Source organism: Equus caballus, chromosome 10 (genome assembly GCF_041296265.1).
Source record: "Equus caballus isolate H_3958 breed thoroughbred chromosome 10, TB-T2T, whole genome shotgun sequence".
NCBI lineage: Eukaryota > Metazoa > Chordata > Mammalia > Perissodactyla > Equidae > Equus > Equus caballus.
This window is the reverse complement of record NC_091693.1, coordinates 83,250,228-83,272,168: the sequence shown is the minus strand read 5'-3', so window position 1 is coordinate 83,272,168 and position 21,941 is coordinate 83,250,228. Positions and strand designations below refer to the sequence as shown.

The window sequence follows — 21,941 nt, the reverse complement described above, 5'->3', positions numbered from 1 at the left end:
CTGAATTTCGGACTGGCATTTTAAACTCAGCATGTCTAAAGTGAATTCAATACTTTTTCCCCTTGAGCTTGCTTCCCATCTTATTTTCCTTTTTGGGGAATGGGAGTAACTTCTACCAGGTGATCTGGAAGCCGTCCTTGTCTTCTGTCACCACACTCTGAGACCAATCCCTTTTAATTCTTTCCTTTGTAATGTCTTCCTGATCTTCCCTATAGACTCTAGAACAAGAACTTCACTTGGATATTTTCCGTTATAGTTTACCTGCTTTGTCGCATGATATTTCCATAAGTAGCCTTGATAAGAATATAATGGATATCATACAGAACATCCAAGAAGTCTTCACGGGTCACAGTTCTACTGATTCGGGGATCGTCACCATAATATTTCCATTCTTTCTGTTAAGAAGAAAAGAAACCACTTTGACAAAACTGAGCACGAAACCATAGGCATCCTTGCACCAAAAGCTTAATAACCTTACCTCTGTCATTTCAATTTCATGCCTCGTCAATTGGCCAATCAGAGGAGCAGCCATATGCCTGATGATGATTCTAGCATGAGCAGGAGTCCCGCCTCGAATGATAACTTGAGGATTGTATGTAGAGAAACCTGTCTCTTCCCGAGCCTCAAAATAGATTGCATACTTGAGTTTGCCACCATAGGCCATCAGCTGACAAAATCAAATGAGAAATGAGAAGTTAGATAAGTCTGCAAATGGCAGCATTCCAAAAACATATTTTACTTCATTCTTAGTGACTTCAAAGTTCTTGTCCTTACCTTCTTTCCTTCAAATTGTTCTGGAAGTTTCCAATAGAAAGGTTCCAGATGGAGATCTTGTCTCACTAGATCCATGTCTGCAACAATCTCCGGGTGTTGAAAAGCAATGCCTTTGGTCGTTGTGTGCTGCAGTGCCTCATCCACCAGGGGCAGAATGGTCTGCTCAGGCTTCAGAGTCACCTGTGTGGAATCAAAACACAGCAGGGGGCTGAGTCCTGGTCTTGTGGGCACTCTTTAAACTGGAGTGGTGGACTGCATGTCTATCTCAGCACCATCCCCATTGTGATGAGTGTTCTCACAAGAAATAGAACTTGTGCATAGTGAGCAAGGACGGCACGTCTGGTTTGTTTGCATCGTGAAAGCCACAACATCTTTGAAAACTTGAGTCTTTCACACTAATAAAAAGTAGAATTTAAAAGTAAGAAGAGTTAGAGGCCAGCCTAGGGGTGTAGTGGTTAAGTTCCCACACTCTGCTTTGGAGGCCAAGGGTTCACAGGTTGGGATCCCAGGCATGGACCTACACACTGCTCATCAAGCCATGCTATGGCGGTGTCCCGCATACAAAATAGAGGAAGATTGGCACAGATGTTAGCTCAAAGACAATCTTCCTCAAACAAAAAGAGGAAGATTGGCAACAGATCTTCCTTACCAAAAAAAAAAAAAAAAAAAGAAGAAGAAGAAGAAGAGTTAAGGAAAATAAAAGTAAAAATGAACATGCTTCTACCCTAAAAGTCTACGATTCTCCAAGGCTGGCTGGAATAGACGTGCAACAAGTTCTGGTTCATCATTGCTTCACTAGCATGTGTCAGCATTTGTGCTCTGGTGCCCTCACTCTTCAGAAGGCAGCGTCTTGCCATCCCTTTTTCGCTCGGCATCTATTTCTTTATCAACAATAAATGAACTGCTTTCAAGGAAGGCGAAAAAAGGCATTTACTCCACCTGTCTATTGGCATGTGGCCTGCTTACCGTTTCTGAACGTGCACAGGGGAAAAGGTTCCCTCAATGTTTTCCCTTTCCCTCCCAGCTCTCAGTGCCTGGCTAAAAGCGCCAGCAGGATGTGACATTGGACCATTACACAGCCCAGCAGCTCCTCGCTCACCCACGTGCGGATCAGGCCTTTTGCTTCGGAGCACTGAGTAGTAGCGCGGAAGCAGTAGCAGCTGCTGCAGCCAAGTGGGTTCTTGGCATCGAGTCCGAATTTGCCAGGCTGGCACCTGTCACAGTGGACACCTTCGACATTCACCTGAGAAAGATGAGCGCCCTCAGAGTTCATAACGGGGAAGTTATGGGAGAAATAAACTTGAGAATGAATAGCAAGAGCACATTTTAAAAAAAATTTAAAAAGGAAAGAATGCTGAGTATTAGACTCACATCTCATACGGCATACATAGTTAATCTCACTGTTAGGATTTCATGGGTCTGAAAAGTGCTTCATTTATACATGAGTACATGACTAAGCATGGTATATATTGTTTTCTAAATCTAAGCAGCACATTGCCTACAATTCTGCTGTGAGCGATGTGAAAGCATCATGAGAATTTAAAAACAAAGGAAAATATTGATTCCTAGACTGTGGCATGAGGCAAAGTTGTAAAACACAGGCAGTGTATTAAAACGTAGATGTACATAATTATAATCATATAACGTATATACACACAGATGACCTGCATTAGAGATAACGCATTACCGTAATTATAGTATGTAATAGTGCAACATTGTATCTTGTGTTTTGCCCTTAATGGCAGAAGCTGCCATTTTCTTAAATTCTCGAGCCTGTTTTAGCCGTCACTCCCTGGATTTCATCTTCCTGTCTCCTCTGTCTCTCTTTGTGTAGATTTTTTCTTGACTGCATTTATCCTGGGATTGATTTTTCAGAAATGTCTAAGAGGAAAAAAAAAACCCTCATCTTTTTTAATTGGCTGTTTTTCTACATCATTTAACAATAGTAACGAGGGCCGAAATTTGCGCATAGTCACTGTTTATAATGTCAGTGTTTATACATGACGAGATTTTACTAAACTTCCACAGCAGTAAATATATTTTCCAGTGTACAGTGATTGCGGATTAATTTGAAGAGAAATAGTTTCTTATCAGTCTTATTGTTTAGCTGTGATTTTCTCTGATGATGCTTAAGAAAACTGCCTTTTTTTCCCTCCCAGATTATTCTTGTTTAAGCAAAGTGAATATTTAAAGAAAAATTTAACTTTACCATTGAAAACATGGCACCTCTACCAACTAGAAAAAAAAGTTAGGTTTTGGTTGATGAGAAGTTCTTAAAAAGTGGTGCTATGTGTATGCCAGTGAACACGCATCAGTAAAAACACCGTCTGGCAATGAGTTTTTGTTGATCCGTCTGTTTGTTTAGCGTAACGAAGCAGGAGTAATTTATGGTGAATGAAGGTAAGACTTAGCAGTGGAAACAGAATCCAGTGAGGCTTTTCCTTCCTGTATTTCGGCAGCACCTACCTTACAAGTGCACTGCCCAGTCTGATCGACGCAGGAGCATCTTCTGGTCTCTGAGTCACAGGTCGAGCCATCAGTCCCAGGCAGGAAGCAGGCACAGGCAGTACAGTGAGGGAAGTTCCAGTGACCTCGATTGCACTCTGTACATCTTGTGCCAGAGAATTTTGGACGACACTTGCATTGGCCCGTGTTTATATTGCACTGGAAATCCAAGGATCCCACTGTACTGCAGTTACAAGCCTAAAGAGGAGAGAAAAACAGGAACCAGTAAGATAGGAAATCTCTTAAAATTTTAATTCTAATGTTTCTATGCTGCCATTAAACACAGATTAATCATGTGTCTATTATATCCTTCATCCTCTTCTCGTTTAGTCACTTGGGAAACATCCGTGAACGTAACATTAAAATTGCTTCCCGTATTTGCTAAAACACATGTGTCCAGAAACCATAATGCTTTGGAATAAGAAAAAAAATGTGTTTTCTCTTTTTTTTTTTTTTTTTTCTGGTGAGGAAGATGGTTGCAGAGCTAACCTCCATGCCAGTCTTCCTCTGTTTTGTATGTGGGATGCCTCCACAGCACGGCTGATGAGTGGAGTAGGTCCATGCTGGGATGTGAACCCACAAACCAGGGCCACCCAAGCTGAGTGCGTAGAATTTTAACCACTCCACAGAGGGGCCAACCCCTTTCTCTGTCTTTTTGTGGCAAGGAGGAGTTAGGTATGGGTTTTCTTCCAACACTTTCTGTTTCAAAGATTGAACTTAGACAAAGTCATTTTACCTTATAGTCTCCTTTTTACAGCAGTTATGTAGAGGCATCCGTCAGGGTCTAACAGAGGGAGACAAGTAAATATACAAATACAAGGCAATGGGATAAGCACCATGTGATCTGGGAAGAGCAGAATGCTCTGAGAACATGGACGGATCACCAAACCAGATGTGGGGAAGCTAGAGAAGACTTAGACAAGTGACATTGAGGATGCTGTTTTTTGGCATTTTAGTTTTACAGACGAGCCTGATTTGAGGTGCTTTGCTGGTCACCTTTTTCTTCTTCCTAGACAGACATACGTAGGATTTTCTCATTTATGTAATTCAAAATTTTGCTAGACATTTTTAGAGTTTAAGTCTTTTAAAATTAATTTACTGGAACATGGTGATTTCCTTCAGTTTGAGAACAAAATTTTCTATTTTTTTAAAGATTGGCACCTGAGCTAACACCTGTTGCCAATCTTCATTTTTTTCTTTTTTTTTCTTTCTGCTTTTTCTCCCCAAACCCCCCCAGTACATAGTTGTATATATTTTAGTTGTGGCTCCTCCTAGTTGTGGCATGTGGGATGCCACCTCAGCATGCCCTGATGAGCGGTGCCATGTCCGTGTCCAGGATCCGAACCAGAGAAACCCTGGGCCGCCGTAGTGGAGCATCGAACTTAACCACTCAGCCACAGGGCCGGCCTCCAATAATTTTTTGATTCAATGTTATTTCTTCAAATTTGTTTTTTATTTTTATTTCTGTTCTAATTGATCAGTTTTCTTCTTCAGGATTACCTATAATTTGTAAAGTATATCATTTTTGCCTTTCTGCTAAATCTATAATATCCTAATGACTTCTGTAGTTATTTTCCTATTTGCCTCTCAAATTTGTTCTGCATTTCAAAGAGCCAATTTTACACAGTGAAGATTCTAGTGTATGTTTGTACCACCAATGCTTATTTTAATTACACTATTGCATTTTCAGCTTCTTTTCAATAATTTCTTTACTTCATCTCACTCATCTTTAATTTCTGCTCGTCCCCGTGTTTCTTCATCTTGTATTCTTTTAAGGCTTTCTGCTCTTAATTTACAGAGCTCATATCTCCTGGCAGTTGAATGAAAACGCCAAGTGGACTTCTCAAATGTCATTTAGGATTTTGGAATAAATCCTTTTCAGAGAGCAGCTGTGCCAATGATCACTCTACTGTCTCTGAGCTCTAAGTTCACTCTCCTTGCCCTGCTTTGTGATACTGTAGTTAGACCCCTAGACATTTCCCTGCAGCCAGGTAGCCGAACGTTAGGCTTAGTCAGCAGAGGGCCCTATAGGCGGGAAGGCCAAAGTGGTGGGAAGACACGTCTGTCCTGGGTTCTTACCTTTATTACTATTGTCATTATCATTATTTTACTATTTAGCCGGAGAGCCCAGGGGCCCAGAAAGAATTCTATCTGTGCCCTCAGACCACACAGTTCCCTAGGCATCTTTCTGAGTAGCTGTGGTCTGCACACACACTCTGACCACGACAGGCTGCTTCTAAGCAGCTTCAGCATGCTCACATTCTCCAACAATGGTGGGCAGCTTCTATGGCCCAGCACTTGACCCCAAACTCTGGCAAGATTTTTTTGGTGATTGTTTTTGTTTTACCATGAGCAGTCTGTGTGTTCCTGTGGTAGTCACATTTTCCTCAAAGATGTCAGAACCTCAGCCTTGCTGGGGCGCGGGGGAGAGGGGAATGTCCTGTCCCAGTCCTTAGCTCCTTTACTGTCCACCCTCCCTCAGCCGAGAAGTAGTAGCTGTTGTTTTGTACCTGCTACTTCAGGACCCCTTATATCTCTCTTTTATAGTAACTAACCACTTTCCACCAGTTAACTATTCTTTATTGTCTACTTTCCCTGTTTAAATAACCGGTGTGGTTTCCGTCTCCCAAGTAGTCCTGACTTGGTACCCCAGTGAGTACCATCTCTCTGTGTTTGAGTTTACCACCACACAATGTTTGCATTTTGTCTGGGACCTCTTTTTGATGCTGTGCTATTATCCTTCCCAGATCTACAGCTCTAGAACAGACTTATGTGCATAGCAATTTGCCAAATTCACAGATCCAAGTCTAGTTAGATCTTACATTATACTTCTCACACTTTCATTGCTCGGCTGAATTCTTATATCCACCCCTACTGGAGGTATTCCTGCGTCTGCTCCCGCCAGCTGTTGTGTACTTATGGGACTACTCTTTCTAGAATGTAATGTACAATCACCAGTTTCTCTTCTATCATCTCTTTCCTCTTTAAATATTTGGTGAAATATCTTCCAAAATTCTGATATTAAAATAATCACCAGGTCTTATTTTTGGTGTCTTTATGATTAAGTCTTTTTCTATTCATTGCCATCCAGTAAAAAAGGCTGCATGGGGGATGCTGCTAAAAGTGCTTTTAAACCCAAAGACCTAACACGTTATTATTTAGTATATTACAAATATGGACGTGGTTTCCAAGGCATAGAAAAACCCACTGTCATAATCCCGAAAAACACGTCTTTATAGAATATCAGATGTAGAATATTTAAAATAAGGATGATTGACTTACTCGCTTAAATAATTTTTCCTTGACTCACTTAAACAAAATGGGCCATCATCAGAAATAGAAAATTCTGATATGTTATGAAAACTAGAATCATGTAATGAATTTTTAAATGTTTTATGAGACATCCTTATCTTTTAACTAAAATACGAAATGTCTGCTACCCAATTTACTGTGTAAAACCAAAGCACTAATTCTCAAGGACTGGTTGACAGTACAAATAGACATTGAGACCTTTCCAAATCAGGAAGTTTATTCAGGAAGTTATAGTGGAGAATAAATAAGACCATTAACCATATGTTTAGATAGCAGTATAGCTAACATCAGACAAATTATAATTAGATATAATGTTTGTTAAGCAATAGAGGATTTATGCACTATTCCCCTGCTAGTGAAAGATGGCAGGCTTTGTATTCTACTTCAATAAAAGCTCAAATGGTGTGTGTTTACACCTCAGCACAGGGAAATTATCCATGACACAAAGAAAGAGCCTATAAATTTCACGTCACTTTTCATTTAGATTGCAGTCATTCAAGTGTTTCAAATAGTAAAAAACATGTTCATAAATATTTGTGGGGACCCTATCCATTTTTGCAATTGTTCATAATGATGAAGCATCTAGCTATTTAGAAATTTAGATTTTTAACAGTGGTTCAAAGTAATCAAAAAATTTCAATCAACTGCAATCAATGTAATGTTTATTCAATGATCAGTAAACATAATGGTATCAAACATATAACTTTTAGAAACTTGGTTTATATTCCATCTTAATTTATATCCTGAATATTAGAGATCAGCTTCAATTTCAGGTGTTTCAATAGAGTTTGGCCACATCATAGAATTTTACAGATAGAATAGATCCCTCATAAGTTTCCTTATGGCTTATTCATGAGTCCAAGGGATGCGGCAGAAGGTTGGATTCAAAGTTGAAAATGCAAAACGTCAGCCAAAGAAACTTATAGCATTGTTCATACTCATCAAAAAACTTTTGAACTTTAGATAAATTTTTGTTTTGTTTCCCAAAATGTAGCTCTATGGGATTCTCAAATTTAATAGTGCTCTTGGCAATAGAAAAATGAGTGCCCTGTCTAGTTTTTATTTTTTTAATCACATGTCTAGTTGAAATCAGATACCTGAACTTCCATGAACAATCACCAATACTCTTGTTTTCCTCCAGATCAGTGTATTTTAGACCAGTGTATTCAGGTGTTTTATCATATATGTAAAGATGGTTAGACTCCACATGAGTGCTAACTCAGTGGATAAAATCGTTTTCATCTCTCCAGGGTACTACCGGGGAGGCAAACAGGTCACACTTGGTCTTCATATTCCAAAATTCCTCAACTCAGTGTGACCAATTGGCATGACTCCCACTAACATCAAAATGCCTTTATGTATTGCCCTTAAATTTAATGGGCACACTTCAGCCCTAACCCTACTGACCTCTGTATTGTATTAGGTACTAAAGATCAGTCCTTCTTTTTAAACAGTCTCTTCTTAGTTTTTATAGTACTTACATGTTTCATCTCCCCTTTTCTAAGCTCTTAAACTACAGGACCAAAAAAAAAAAAAAACCACAAAAAAGATGAAAACCAAGAAACAACTGTTTTCAGACATTGGATAACAGGAAGCACAGAACTGTGATTTCTGAGAGGAGGAAAATGAATGAGGGAGAACACAAAGGCAGTTTCTAGGCTGCAACACAGAGATGGGAACCCAGTGGAAGCCCAGCACTACAGCTGAGTTGAGAAACAGAGTAGAGTTTGGAGTAGCTGAGGCAGTTAGAATGTATGGGCAAAAAATTTGCATGGACACTTCACCCAAAAAGACATATGAATGACAAGTAAATGAAAAAAATTATTCCCAATATCATTAGGCACTAAAGAAATGCAAAGATATGAACACACACCCAACTGAATGCTTAAAATTAAAAAGACTTAGAACCCGAAGTGTTGGCAAGGGTATGGAGCATTCTTGTGAAGAGAAACAAAAACGTATGTCTACTCTTGTGCTTTGGATTTATACACTAACGTTCATAGCAAAATTATTCATAATAGCCCCAAACTGGAAATTATCCAAGTGCCCATCAAATGGCAAATAAGTAAACCAGCCATAGTATATCATACAAAGGAAAATTATTAAAGAATTAAAAAGAACAAACTACAGATAAATGCAACAGTATGGATGAATTACAAAAGAATTATACTACGTAAAGGAAGCCAGACCAAATATAATCCCCACAAAAAACAAACAAAAGAACCCAAACACCAATATAGAGTGTGACTTTATTCATGTGAATTTGTAGAAGTGGTAAAACTATAGTGACAGAAGGCAAGACAGTAGCTTCCTGGTGCCGAGTGGAGGGTGAGGAGAAGGAGTCTGAAAAGGGGCACAAGGGATGGGAGGAGGACTGTAATCATTGGTCAGAACTCATCACTTTCAATGGGGGAACTGTATTTTATTTAGTTAACACCTCACAACAAGCTGACAAAAACTTGAACTCATAACCTTCCCATCCTGAACTTGCTTCTCCTCCTATAATCCCGCCAGCATCATCTACTCTGTTGCAAAGCAAAACCTGGGAGTCATCCTTAAGCTTTCTCTTTCTTACCGCCTAAATCTCTGAGTTGAACATGATATATCAGCCCAGAAGATATATCAGCCTAAGAGTTCTATAAAGTCGCCTGCCCCCGACACCTTTGTGGAGGCTCATTAACTGGGTCCAAGCTTCTGTCATCTCTAAACAATATTTCTGTGCCTGCCTTATAAGTTACTTTCCATCCAGGTGCCGGATAGATTTCTCTAAATGTGGGTCTGATCTTACTACACTATGGTCCACCCATGGAAAAATATGAGGAGCTTTCCAGACTAAATGTTGTTAATAAGACTCTTCAGAATCCTCTCAACAACTTCCTGGAAACTGATAATTTAAGGGCAATTCCTATAGTTTTTGGCAAATTCCTTTAATTAGTTCCTAATTTCCTTGTACTTTGCAGAAATAGTTCACTGTGTCTAAGTATGATATTATAGCTGTTTCTGGTTTTATTATAAAATTTCTTGTTTTTTTTTCTTTTTCCTTTTTTTAGTAGGTATCATGGATGAAGCTGCATAAATGTGTACTTACTTCGTCCTCTTTCCCGGAAGTAAAATGTAAGCTATGGATCAATATCTGCCATCACTCCATAGTGATAGTTCCAGATTGTTGTGTAATATAATATTGGATTTTGAAATGCCCAACTACAGAGGTCTATCAAAATAAAAATCTTTAAAAAACATTATTAGATAAAATAAAGTGACTTACTCACCTTACAACCAGTGGTGATGCTGTGGCCCCAGGTGTTAGGTGCACACTTAGAACATTTCTCTCCAATGGTGTTGGGAGGACAAATGCATTGACCTGTCTTTGGGTCACAATTATTACCAAGATGGGAACAGTCACAAGCTTCACAGGTGAAAGGGAAAAAAAGAAAAAGTAAAAATTTGACATAAAATGTTAAGTTTTGTGCTGTGATCTGTGTTGTTTTATTTTCCATACTATGGTTAAGGGGCCTTGAAAATGAAAACTTACCTCATTCATCTTTTATACCAAAGTACAGTGTATTTCACAGAGGATTTGCTCAATAAATATATGTTATATTTCATTTAATAACTTCAAAAGGTAAAGTATTTTTCGCTTTTCAACTGCTTTGGGAAAGACAGAACTGATGTATCAGTTTCCATGTTAACTGTATTACCTTATATCTAGATACTATAAGGTTAAAATTTTATTTCTATATTTAAGTTCATAACTGACTTTTCTAGGATGTACAGATTAATATTTCCTTCCTGTCGATGACTATGATTTGCAATAAAACGAAGAAGCTTAATAGGCTTCTTAAATTCCATATATCATGCATATAGTTATAAATGGCATACATCAAGATATTTCAGTTTTGCAAATATTTAAAAATAGTTGAATTATAGAACTGTATATACAAAAATATATTTTTGAGTTTTATTTACCACCTGCCTTATTTCTTTTCAATAGATTTTTTTCATTTTCTTAGCTATGATGCCATATATGAAGAGTGCAAACATCCCTATCCATGGCACTTTCTCAAAGGATGCAAAAATAAGATTTGGGAAGATCTTCAGAACATTGAAGACAAGGAATGTACGCCACTTATTAGCTACAGTTGACCCAGCTACTGAAGATGTTTTAGTGTGGAATTTCTTACCAAAGAAGGGAAAGCAAGAGAAGAAACACTAAAGAATTAGATTCAAACAGAAGACTAATGTTATAAGAAGCCTTTTAATTGGTTACAAGGCGATTAATCTTTTTAATGGAATACATTTAGGATATTTGATTCATTTCACTTTTTTAAGGGATCACAGTTATCACTGCTCCCAGCATTCCACACCAGCTGTGAAAAATGCTCAGCACAATACTTGACATAAACACTAAATAAACGTTAGCTGTTGTTTTTATTTTGTTTATTGCTAATTTTAAGCCAAAAGATTTATTTTATATGTGCCATTCATTAAGAAGAAAAGTAATTTACACTATGCTTAAATTTATGGGCTAAAAAACATCTTGGGACAGTTGAAATCATTACGTGCAAACAGAAATTCTCTAAGTCGTTCTTTAGTGGACTCATAACACTGAAGAGAAAGAAGCCTTGAGTAATTAGCTCGTTTTCCCCCACCAAAATGGAATGTTTACCGCAGTTGATGATACTAATAAAGAAATAATGATACTAATAATAATGATAAACACTTACAGAGCACTTAGGTGCCAGGCATTACTATAAATATTTTATAGCCATTAACTAATTGTTACAAAAACCCAGTGAAGTAGATACTATTATTTTCTTGATTTAATAGATAAATTTTACAGAGTAACAGTGAGACCACTTCACTCATTCAGAGTCACTTAACGAGTCACTGGTGGGACCACTAAACAAATCCAAGCTCTTTGGTGACAGTGTTGTTCTCAAACATAAAGCTATCCTGCCTATTTTGTGCTTGTTTTTCTGTTCTGTTTCTCTGGGTTTTAATGGTACTAAGTCTGCATTTCTAAAATATTATCACCATTTCATAATTTTAAATAGTGTTCCTGTTCTCCTTTATAATTTCTGTTAATGGATATATTTGAATGTATAGTGTCTTTCATTAATTCACATTAAGTGAAAACGTTAGTGAGAGTTGGATTTAAAGAATAGAGTATATTTTAAAATGCAGCTTTATGATTTTCTAGTAAATACAGATATTGGCTTAGAGATCACATACAGATTCCCAGAGGATCTACAACTGCAGCGTTCAGAATAAGTTACAACGGCTTAATTTATGATAAAAACTCTATATCAAAAGTGGTTGAGAATATCTGAAAAGTATTGGTTTCTAAAATAATTCCAGATATTATTTCTGCCACTTCTCACATGAATTTGCTACAAGAGTCAATAACAATGTCTTAAAATCTTACCATGCATTTATCATGGTGCTGAGATTATAGGCGTATCATCAATGTTGAATCGGTGAGTTTAGTAAGCAAAGAAAAGATTCAACCTGATTGTTGGAATAGGATCAATTCCAAATTAGTGACAGAAAAGTCAAGGCTAATGTTCACTATTTACTTTCATCTATAGTGTGCTAATTCCTATTTTCTTGAATCATGATTTGTGGAAACGCTGTGGTTGGGCATACGAAGACACTGCCTGTGGGAATCGTGGTTCGACTCCCCTGCCTGCACCGTCTGGTGAACTAACTATCTAGAGCCAATGTGTTTCTTTCCCAGAACATCACAATTTTCAAGGGACCTGAAAGTAGGGGAAAGCATACTTTTTCTACCAGAAAAAGATATTAACTTTCCTGATCCTTGTACCAATTTTGCAAGAGGAAAATGAAAAGTTGAACTGTAGTAGCTTGGGAATAAAGTTTAAAGTAAGATAACATTGGCACCAGAAAAATTGAACATTTGACTTTCAAGCTGCAGTGGCCTTTGAGTGACAGGCAGAGTGGAGTCACAGACAGGGAGGGAGACAGCAGAATGGGATCTGCTGATGGATTTTTATTGAGTACTTGCAAGCACAGGTATTTATAGGGCAGTGCTTCAAACTGCAATCTGTTTCATTTGTTAATTTATTTCAAATAAATATACATTACTTATTAGGTTAAATATTTTGTGTCATATATTTGTTGTCAAGGTGCATTTCGTTTAATCTCTGGGAACCCTGAAGAACAAACTGTTACAGATGCCCAAACACCAAAACCAGAGAATGAATGTATAGGGTTTAGTGTTATTTACAGACCTGTGCATCCTCCTTCCTGGAAGTTGAAATAGCCATGGGCACAGTGATCACATTTCTTTCCTGTTACTCCAGGCTGGCACCAACATTGACCATTCTCTTCACAGTCGAACGATTTAGACCCAAAGGAATTGCAGTTGCAGGGGACACACCCCCTTCCTGATCGTACCCCGAAGGTTTTGGGCTATCATTAAATAGGAAGGAGAAAAATTAAACTCAAATGAATGAATTCATTATGAAATAAGATGCACAATACCAAAAGATCAGGTGGGAAACGAGGGGCCTGTGGGTTATCAAGATTCTTCACTGATGTGATGACAATTTGCTGTCATTTAATCTAAAGGACGTTTTCTACAATATCCAAAGAGAAAAGTTCAATTGCTTTGAAATTTCATCAAGATTAGTGGCAGAATTAGGGCACTACTGTTCAGTCTGCTATATTTTCATCGGCCTTTCCCTATACTTTCCAAGATTCTAACAGCAGTGTGGAAATAAGCTATAAGTGACATTTCTCTTTTAATTGAAAATTTTTCTTGCTTCATTCCCAATAATCTGAATTGATTATTTTCAGATCTTATTAAATCCTTCTACTTGGTAAAAATGCTTTCAATATTATTGACCTACAGCCTCATGTTAAAACAAATCTTATTTCCTCTATTTGATCTAATTTTTGTCATATACCCATAAATACTTCTAATCGTCACTACAAGCCTCACATTATAACTTACAGTTTATGCCTACACTAACAAAATAATTGGTTTGACAAACATCTAGTTTTTTGGGTTTCATCCTAAGAATGGAAATGGATTTGTGAGAACCTGTGTGAAAGGACCAGTTTAGGTAAATGAAGGGAAAATTTTACTCTCTGATACATATTGCTCTCATATGCATATTGCTTATCTATTTATAACAAATAACCTTCTCTGGTCAAGCATTGCTAGCTTTGGCTGACTTTCTTGAAATATGTATTATCAGGCCTAGAGTGATTATGTTAAAAATGCTGATGGATAAAAAATCACTCCTACTAGACACATGAAAAGCACATACCCTACTTAAAGTACGTCAGGGTTGTCTTTTAAAATAGAAGTATGTCACATTATTATGATATTTTAATCTGGAAAATTAGTCCCAGTAATTACTTCTCTGTAAAAATAATTCCTATTTTGGAAAATTAGACTTAATAATTACTTCTTGGTAAAAATAAATCTTGCTACTTGGTGTGAGCCACCCAAAGAGAAATGAATAAGTCTCATTAGATATTTGTGCCATTATTGTTAATGAGTATTAAAAATAAGTTCCAGAAAACAAAATCATACTGAAAATTAGTCTTTTGAAATGACTGTAGCTAAGAATAGTTTTGTTTTTTAAATGTAAAATGGATTGAGTTTGATAATCATTTTAATCTTTACATTTACTGCTGACTTTATTTCTAGTTCTAATTTAGATTCACTATATAATTAAAGACGAAAGTATGTATCAGTTCAAACAAATGACCTAAATGCATGATTTTGAAATTAAATTCAACTACACAAGGAAAAACTAAAGCATATAATATTTTTCTTCATATAAAGCAATTTAATGTAAAATTCTAGATACCTGACCTACAGAAATAATCAGAAATTGGGAAAAGGGTTAAAGTGGGAGCATGCTTATTACAATATTATTTATCATAGTGAGTAACTGCAGAGACACTTAAATGTTCAATGTTAGAGAAAAAGTTGAATAAATAAAATTATGATACATTCATGCTATGAAATGATATGCAATCATTAAAACGCTGTTTTGAAGCAGTTTTAATGATATGAATATGCTTAGGATATAGCACTAAGTAAACTTCCAAAATGCAGAATATGAAATTATATATACACTATGATTCTAATTACATATCCATAAGACACACATACCACTCAGACACACACAAATAGAAACATATATACATAGAAAAAAGACTAGAGCATATTATACTAGAACAGTATTTTTAAAAATATCTGAGTCATAGAAGTAGAATGTACATTACATCCATCTTTAGTTCCTAAATTTCCCTTTGCTTAGCATATATATATGTATCTTTAATGAATAAATCAATAAAATATTAGATAAAATTCTGAATAATTAGTTTTTTTAAAAACTCTAAAGTTGATTATGTAAAGAAATACACAAAAAGAAATGTCTCTACCGTACTTTTCAAATATTTAAATAATGTAGTTTTAAAGTCTAAGTTATACCAAAATAAATACTACCAAATTTCAGTGATAAAATCTTAATAAACTTGGTGTCAAAAATTTATTTCAGAGCCTAGGGAAGACCCCTGTAGTAAGCCCATTTGAGGAGCACACATCCCTGGTCAGCGATGGAGATGAATGAGGGAAAGGAAACATGAGAGACAGAGACTGTAGTCTCAGCAGGATGTGTGAGGAACTCCCATAAATTATTCTCATTTGGGGTAATAGTAACAACTAGCACTCACATATTGTGTTTGCTGTGTGCCAAGCACTGTTTGAAGCCCTTTACAAATACGAATTCATTTAATCCTCAAGACTCCTGGGAGATAGTTAGTATCCTCACTTTTTTACAGAGTGGTGAAACTGAGGCACAGAAAGATATAGTACTCTGCCTAAGATCACTGGCTAGCCAATTGTGGGGTCAGGATTCCAAACCCACCAGCCTGGCTTCAGAGTCTGTGCTCTTCTCTGTCACATATATTGCCTAGGGGCAAAAACGATCTCAGGACAAAACACCAGTCCACACAGCAGTGCTGCAGGATATGTAGGAAAAGAGAACGAATGAGTTGAGTTTCTGCTACATTTATATTTTGGAGATATTTTTATCAGTTACTGTCCCTTTCTTTTACTTGAAATGTGTGCATTTATTTTTCAAAACATAATCTCTTTAAAGATTTCTTCATTTAGTAACAATAGTAGTAACGACAGTAGTAATACCTAACATTGACTAAGAACTCTCCGGATGCGTGTCTCATGCACTGTTCTCACAACTACCTGGAAACAGCCGTGGAGCTTCCTGGCCAGATCTCCCTGCATGAGAACCTGCAGTGGGAGTGTTGCTGATGGACCAGCTCCAACTTCCACTCTTCTGGATTCACTGGAGGAGCTCACACCAGGTCATGCATCTTCCAGTCAATGACTGATTACAATAAAGTACTAGAAACTCTACCCCAACCAGGATTCCTCTCATGGGCAAATTTTGCTTGGTTACTTCCCATCGGCCTCGTCAAGAATGTTGGATTTTGGCAGAATGCACCAAATGAGGCTTTTCTACCCAATCTTTCCTTCCCTCTCTCCTTTCACACAGTCAGACCTGCATTGCAGCAGAACGTCCCCTTCATACTATTCTCTCTCCCCCTTCGTCTTTCATTGGTGTTTCCCCCAGTAAATCTCTTGGCATTTGCTCCTTGGAGGATCCAAGCCAACAGAAACCCTGTGAAGTGGGTCCTACTGCAGATGAAGAAGCTGAATTACAGAGAGATTTAAGGGGCTCTTCTATAGTTAGGTAGGGGTGAGGCTGGGAACTGACCTGAGGCAGTCTGATAATAGAACTCGTTTCTTAAAATGTCAATAAAGAGCCCAGAAATAAAACCATGAATTTCTTCTTCTTCTTCTTCTTTACTTTTTACTTTACTTTCATCTTCTTCCATCCCCTACCCTCAACTCTCCCACAGGCTCTGATTCTGCACTGGCAAATCTTGTCTCTTGTTACCCTGCAACTTGGCCCTGGACCTATTCTTCCCTCCTTCCTCCCTCCCTCCCTTCCTCCTTCTCTCCCGGCCTCCCTCCCAGCATTTGTTTTGTCCTGCTTTGTGAGAAGGGGGCCAAGTTTTTGTAGTAGAAATACGCTTCTTTTCTTTGTGTATGTTGTACATGGATAGTGTGTGAAAATATGTTTCTTGTGTGTGTTCTATACACGAGCAAAATTATGATGTGGAAATGTAACAAAGTCAATAATTATGATGACATGTCAGATCAGTGAGCTGAATTTTCTTGGGTAAGTCACTTTCTTTGCTAGATTTCTCTCCATTTGTTCACTCATAGAAGTGACTTTGCTCCTAGTGATGCCTGAGGTTCCTTCTGCTTCGAAGATTGTAGGTGCCTACAAATACATTTTTCTTTGTTTTCTACATATCCAGAGTTCATTGAAACTTTTGTGATCTATGAACTTGAATATACTTTGAAAAACACACGGATAGCTCTTTTTAAAAGGCAAGGTTTCAATCAGGAATTGTCTAGTTTTCGCATTTGCAGTTTGCACACTTAGCAACTGTTATTGGTAAAATGCCATTGGGGGAGGTCAGCCGCAGCACAGGAACACAGCACGCCCAGGCACAGCCATGCAGCACCTCTGGGATTACCGGAGCTGCAGGCCGATAGGCTCCCCGAGGGCACCCGCTGGAGCTGCTGAGCCCCCACCTCTGGGGAGATGCCAGCACCCGCTGCGCTCTCTGTGACTGCTCTTGCTGCCGGTGCACCTGCCTGCCGAGGGTGCAGCGCTGCCCTATGAAGCCTGATTTACAGACACATCTTCCTTTAACATCACACTGTGGAGTCACAGAGCCAACGGGATTGCAGTCACATAACACACAGAATCGCTTCTCTGGGTCCCACCACATATTGGGCTTTACAAGCCAACAGAGAGAAAACAAAAACACAAAAAAAGAGCATACGGTATTATTCAAGGGATAGAAGCAGGTGATATTTTCAAACTTCCTACAGAAAGGCCAGTTTGACATCTGTGAAATGCTGCTTCTGCTTAACAGTCTTTATCATCAAAATTACGTGTTTGTGTGAAAGAGATAGCATGAATCCACTTGTTCATGGAGGAAAGTCAAGGTGCTCGCCATACTGAAGGCAGGCAATCTGTCCAGGAACGGAGAGCAACGGATTTTGATTTTTGTTTCATTTTAGCAAAATGATGTATCTAAAAATCCCTTGATTAGCTTCTCTACTGAAACTTTGTGCTAAGTAGAGAGCTCACTGGAACTAACTTTTAAATGATGGAACTAAAACAAAGTCTTTGCTAAAAGCAAAGGGTGTGACCCATTTCATTCTGCCAAAAACATAAAAACAAAGAGAAGAGTATTTTACTCTTCATAGACTGAGATAAAATTTGTATGCTGTTTCAGAAACATTTGAATTGCAGTAAATATCACACAATTTCACTACCAAGGAACTAGAAGTCGAAGGTCAAATGCCAGTGTAGGAAAATGTGGTTCTATTTTGAAAAAACATTTCAAGGATCACAGTAATTTTACATGTAGAATCAGATCATCTTGATTTCTTCTTTCAATATCCTAAGGCGTATGTCTTTGAAAGCGAATACACATTTTCAAGGAAGAAGTAATGCATCAGCCAGCTCCCACTCCCTACCTTGCATTCATCACACCGCCGCCCCTGCACATTGGGTTTGCACTCGCACTGGCCTGTCCTAGTGTGGCAAATCTCCGAGAAGGAGCCGTTGACATTACAGCCACAAGCTGCAAAGAGAAGAGAGATCTGTAGTTGAGAAAAACTTTCTAATAGTCTTAATAGGCTTGTTAAATAAAAATATCCCCCAGATGATAACACTGGCAACTGAGCGTTAGAATGTTTTCTGAGTTGCTAGGTGTTCTGTTAAACATTATATCCTGTGATCCTTACAACTCTACTAGCTGTAGAGATGATTCATGTAAAGCATAGCACAGTGCCTGGCACATCATACATTGTTACAATATTAATGTCATCATTATTATTCCAGTTTTGAGAATGAGTACACTGAGATGCAAAGAAGCCATAATTCATACAAGGCCACATGATCTAGGTGAGATAGCCGAGTCTAGAACCTCAGGCCCCTGACTCCAGGAAAATGTTCTCTCCGCCACTCCTCCAGCTGTTTCACTTCTTCACAGATACACTGTGGTAACATTTAAAATATCATGATCTCACTATAAGTAATGCATACTGTCTATAGAGCTAAAATAACTTTGAGAAATTACCAAAATTAATAGCACCCTTGGCATAATATTAATGCCACTATTAATCAAGCAACATTAATTAATTTTTTCAATTTAATGATTATTTATTATGTGCCAGTTTTTGTGTTTAGCTCAAAAAAGGAGCTTGAGAGGTGAAATACAAATATACGTATTTATATATTGTTGTCTATACACACATACATATGTGTGCATGTATATATATACATACATATTTAAGATTAGAAGAGTATATAAGGCAGAGATCTAAGCAGACACTTTTTCAAAGAGAGCATCAAAATGCCCAACAGGTACATGAAAAGATGCTCAATATCACTAATCATCAGAGAAATGTAAATCAAAACCCCAAGGAGATATCATCTCACACCCATTAGAATGACCATCATAAAAAGACAAGAAACAACAAATGCTGTGGAGAAATGGACAAATGGATGTGCAGGAAAGGGAACCTATGCACACTGTTGGTGGGAAAGTAAATTGGTCCAACCACTATGAAAAACAATACGGAGATTCCTCAAAAAAATAAAAATACATCCACCATACAATCCAGCGATTCCACTACTGGGTATATACCCAAAGGAAATGAAAACAGTATTTTGAAGAGATATATGCACTTCCACATTTATTCACAATAGTCAATATATGAACACAATCTAAATGTCCATCAGTGGATGAATGGATAAAAAAGATGTGGTGTATATACACAATGGAGTATTATTCACCCATGAGACAGGAGGACATCCTGCCATTTAAGCACATTAGGCTCAGACAGAGAAGAACAAGTACTGTATGATATCACTTATATGTGGAATCTAAAAAAGTCAAACTCATAAAAAATAGGAAGTAAAATGATGGTTACCAGGGGGTGGGCAGGGGGGAGGATAAGATTGATACTGTTTGAGGGTACAAATTTGCAAAGTAGTAAGTAAGCCCTAGACATCTAATGCACAGTATAATGAATATGGACAACAACATTGTGCTATAATTATGTAATAGGATAAACATCTCTACAACAACAATCATATTACAATATAAGAATGTATCGAAGGAACTCAAACACCTTAAATTTACATAATGTTATATATAAAATGCATTCAATAAGAAAAGAAAACTGTAAAAGATAAAAACATTGTTTCTTAGTATGTTACGAATATAGCATTAAAATTTTAAAAAATCACTTTGGTTTTACAACTTATATACTATCTCCAAAGATAGAAAATATATTTGGTTTAAGTAATCTTTTGTCATTTCTGTGTTATGAAGTTGACTGACGCTATTCTGAAACATATAATACATCAGTCTAAAAATTAAGTGGCCTTTTCACAAAGAGAACAGTAATTAATGGCTCACTCTGTACTCTACAAGTGTATTTTTAATGATACATATAATTGTATTGTTACCAGAAGAAAAATGTGAGTGGGAGATGGCATGGGAATTTAGACTGTTCAGAGATGCTTTTGGTAGATTCTGTACAATAATTTCTCATGTCTCTGGATATTTCATTTGACCACAACTTACAAATGCATTATAAATACCTACTCTGTCAGGCTATGCTATTTTCTGTTCACCTAGCTCGAGGTTCTACTTAGTTTCACTGCTTTTCTAAAAATTGCTTGATTTTTCTTCCAGCAGTTTGGCCTTCAGTGTCTGCTAACTTGATACTAGTTGGGGGGCCATTAAGAAGCTGCCAGTCATTTTCCTCAGGGGATAGCCTAAGGATAATCTATAGCTGAGGTGTGAGAAAAGCCTGAAGAAAATATTTTCCTTAAATCTCCATTTCATTTGGACACTAGAATTGTAGTACATACTTATAATATCTTTATATGAGTTTCTTATGTATATCATATGTCAATTTTTAAAATCTCAAATAATTTAGAAGCCCTTTTTTTTCTTAGAGTGGGGAATACAAAAGATTAAATTTACCATAAATTAATGTCATCTTAAAAATATCATAAGCAAATAGAATTTTTACTTGGCATTCTCCAATGAAATGTAAGACACAAACAATATACATAAAATTTAAAAAGCAAAATATACTTCTTTGTAGTGGTGTACTTTTCATGAACAAATCTAGAGGCAACTAAAATAGTTTATTATGAGTTTTCTTTTCTTGAGGATTTACTAGCTATGCATAGAAGAGCTATTGTATCTATGAAAACTTATAAAAATAGATAGTAAAGGAGTTGCTTATATTTTTATATGCTGAAGAGCATTAAAAACTATAATCATGTCGATACCTCTTGGCAAGTGGTATAAAAATGGGTGATGGCTCAAAAATGGTTTTATATCATATTCTTCTACGTGTTCTTAAGACTTCATGCCATAGATCCTCAATTTACCACAATAAAATAAGTAGAACAATCTCCTCAACTTTATGGAAGGGGTTATTGGAAGATAGAAAAAGAGGTCATCAAAAAGATTAACACAGCCCTCAAATTAGTGGAGCACGGACACTCATGACTACTAGGAGCCGAGCACCACTGTCAAGGAGCTGCCTCATGGGAGCACCCCAGGCCCTAGGCACCTCACTGGATACTCTCTCTGTGCTAGATCCTTCATCCCCACAGACAATTATGACCCTTTAGGTAGATGAGGAAACTGGGTCTCAAAGAGGTCAAATGTTTTGCCCAGGGTCACATAGCTAGAAAGTGTAGAACCTAGATGACGTGTTTGAACGGGAGAATTTCTTAAGTTCCTTACGATTTTATACAGATGCTATAACTCCACAGTATTTAAAGGCACTTCTGAGCCTGCTGGAAATTTTGCTTTAAAAAAATTTATAGATTGACAGGTGGTATTAACAGATGCCAATTGTTCCAGAAGGTGATTTGTTTTTGATTCAATAAACTGTCACTTTTAAATGACAAAAAGCTGGAACTCATTTTCCAAATCTATGAAGAGAAAGACACACTTCTTATTGAAATGGGGCACTCTACCAGCTCTTTGGTGTTTACAGCAGAGGCAATAACAGACTCTACATTTCCAGCGATTTCTACAATTTTTCAGGTCCTGGTACTCAACTGAACAATTAGAAGAGTCCCTTCTTGCATAATGAAGTCAGCAGACATGAGCTGTTGGGCTGGTATCATAACCTGCTCAGCCTGAAGATTGTGACAGCAGGT

General features: G+C 37.3%; 1 protein-coding gene across 3 annotated transcripts in view; it reads right to left on the bottom strand.

Moving 5' to 3' along the window:
• LAMA2 (laminin subunit alpha 2) overlaps nt 1-21,941 on the bottom strand; it is a 541,014-nt gene that overhangs the window by 174,938 nt on the left and 344,135 nt on the right. For all 3 annotated transcript variants that reach the window (XM_014734836.3, XM_070223794.1, XM_070223795.1), the window contains exons 20-27: nt 18,218-18,324; nt 12,843-13,023; nt 9,861-9,997; nt 3,241-3,477; nt 1,874-2,017; nt 775-954; nt 479-667; nt 262-395 (exon numbers count right to left, since the gene is read on the bottom strand). In XM_014734836.3, the coding sequence (XP_014590322.1) occupies nt 262-395; nt 479-667; nt 775-954; nt 1,874-2,017; nt 3,241-3,477; nt 9,861-9,997; nt 12,843-13,023; nt 18,218-18,324 (1,309 nt within the window). The remainder of the gene's footprint in view (nt 1-261; nt 396-478; nt 668-774; nt 955-1,873; nt 2,018-3,240; nt 3,478-9,860; nt 9,998-12,842; nt 13,024-18,217; nt 18,325-21,941) is intronic.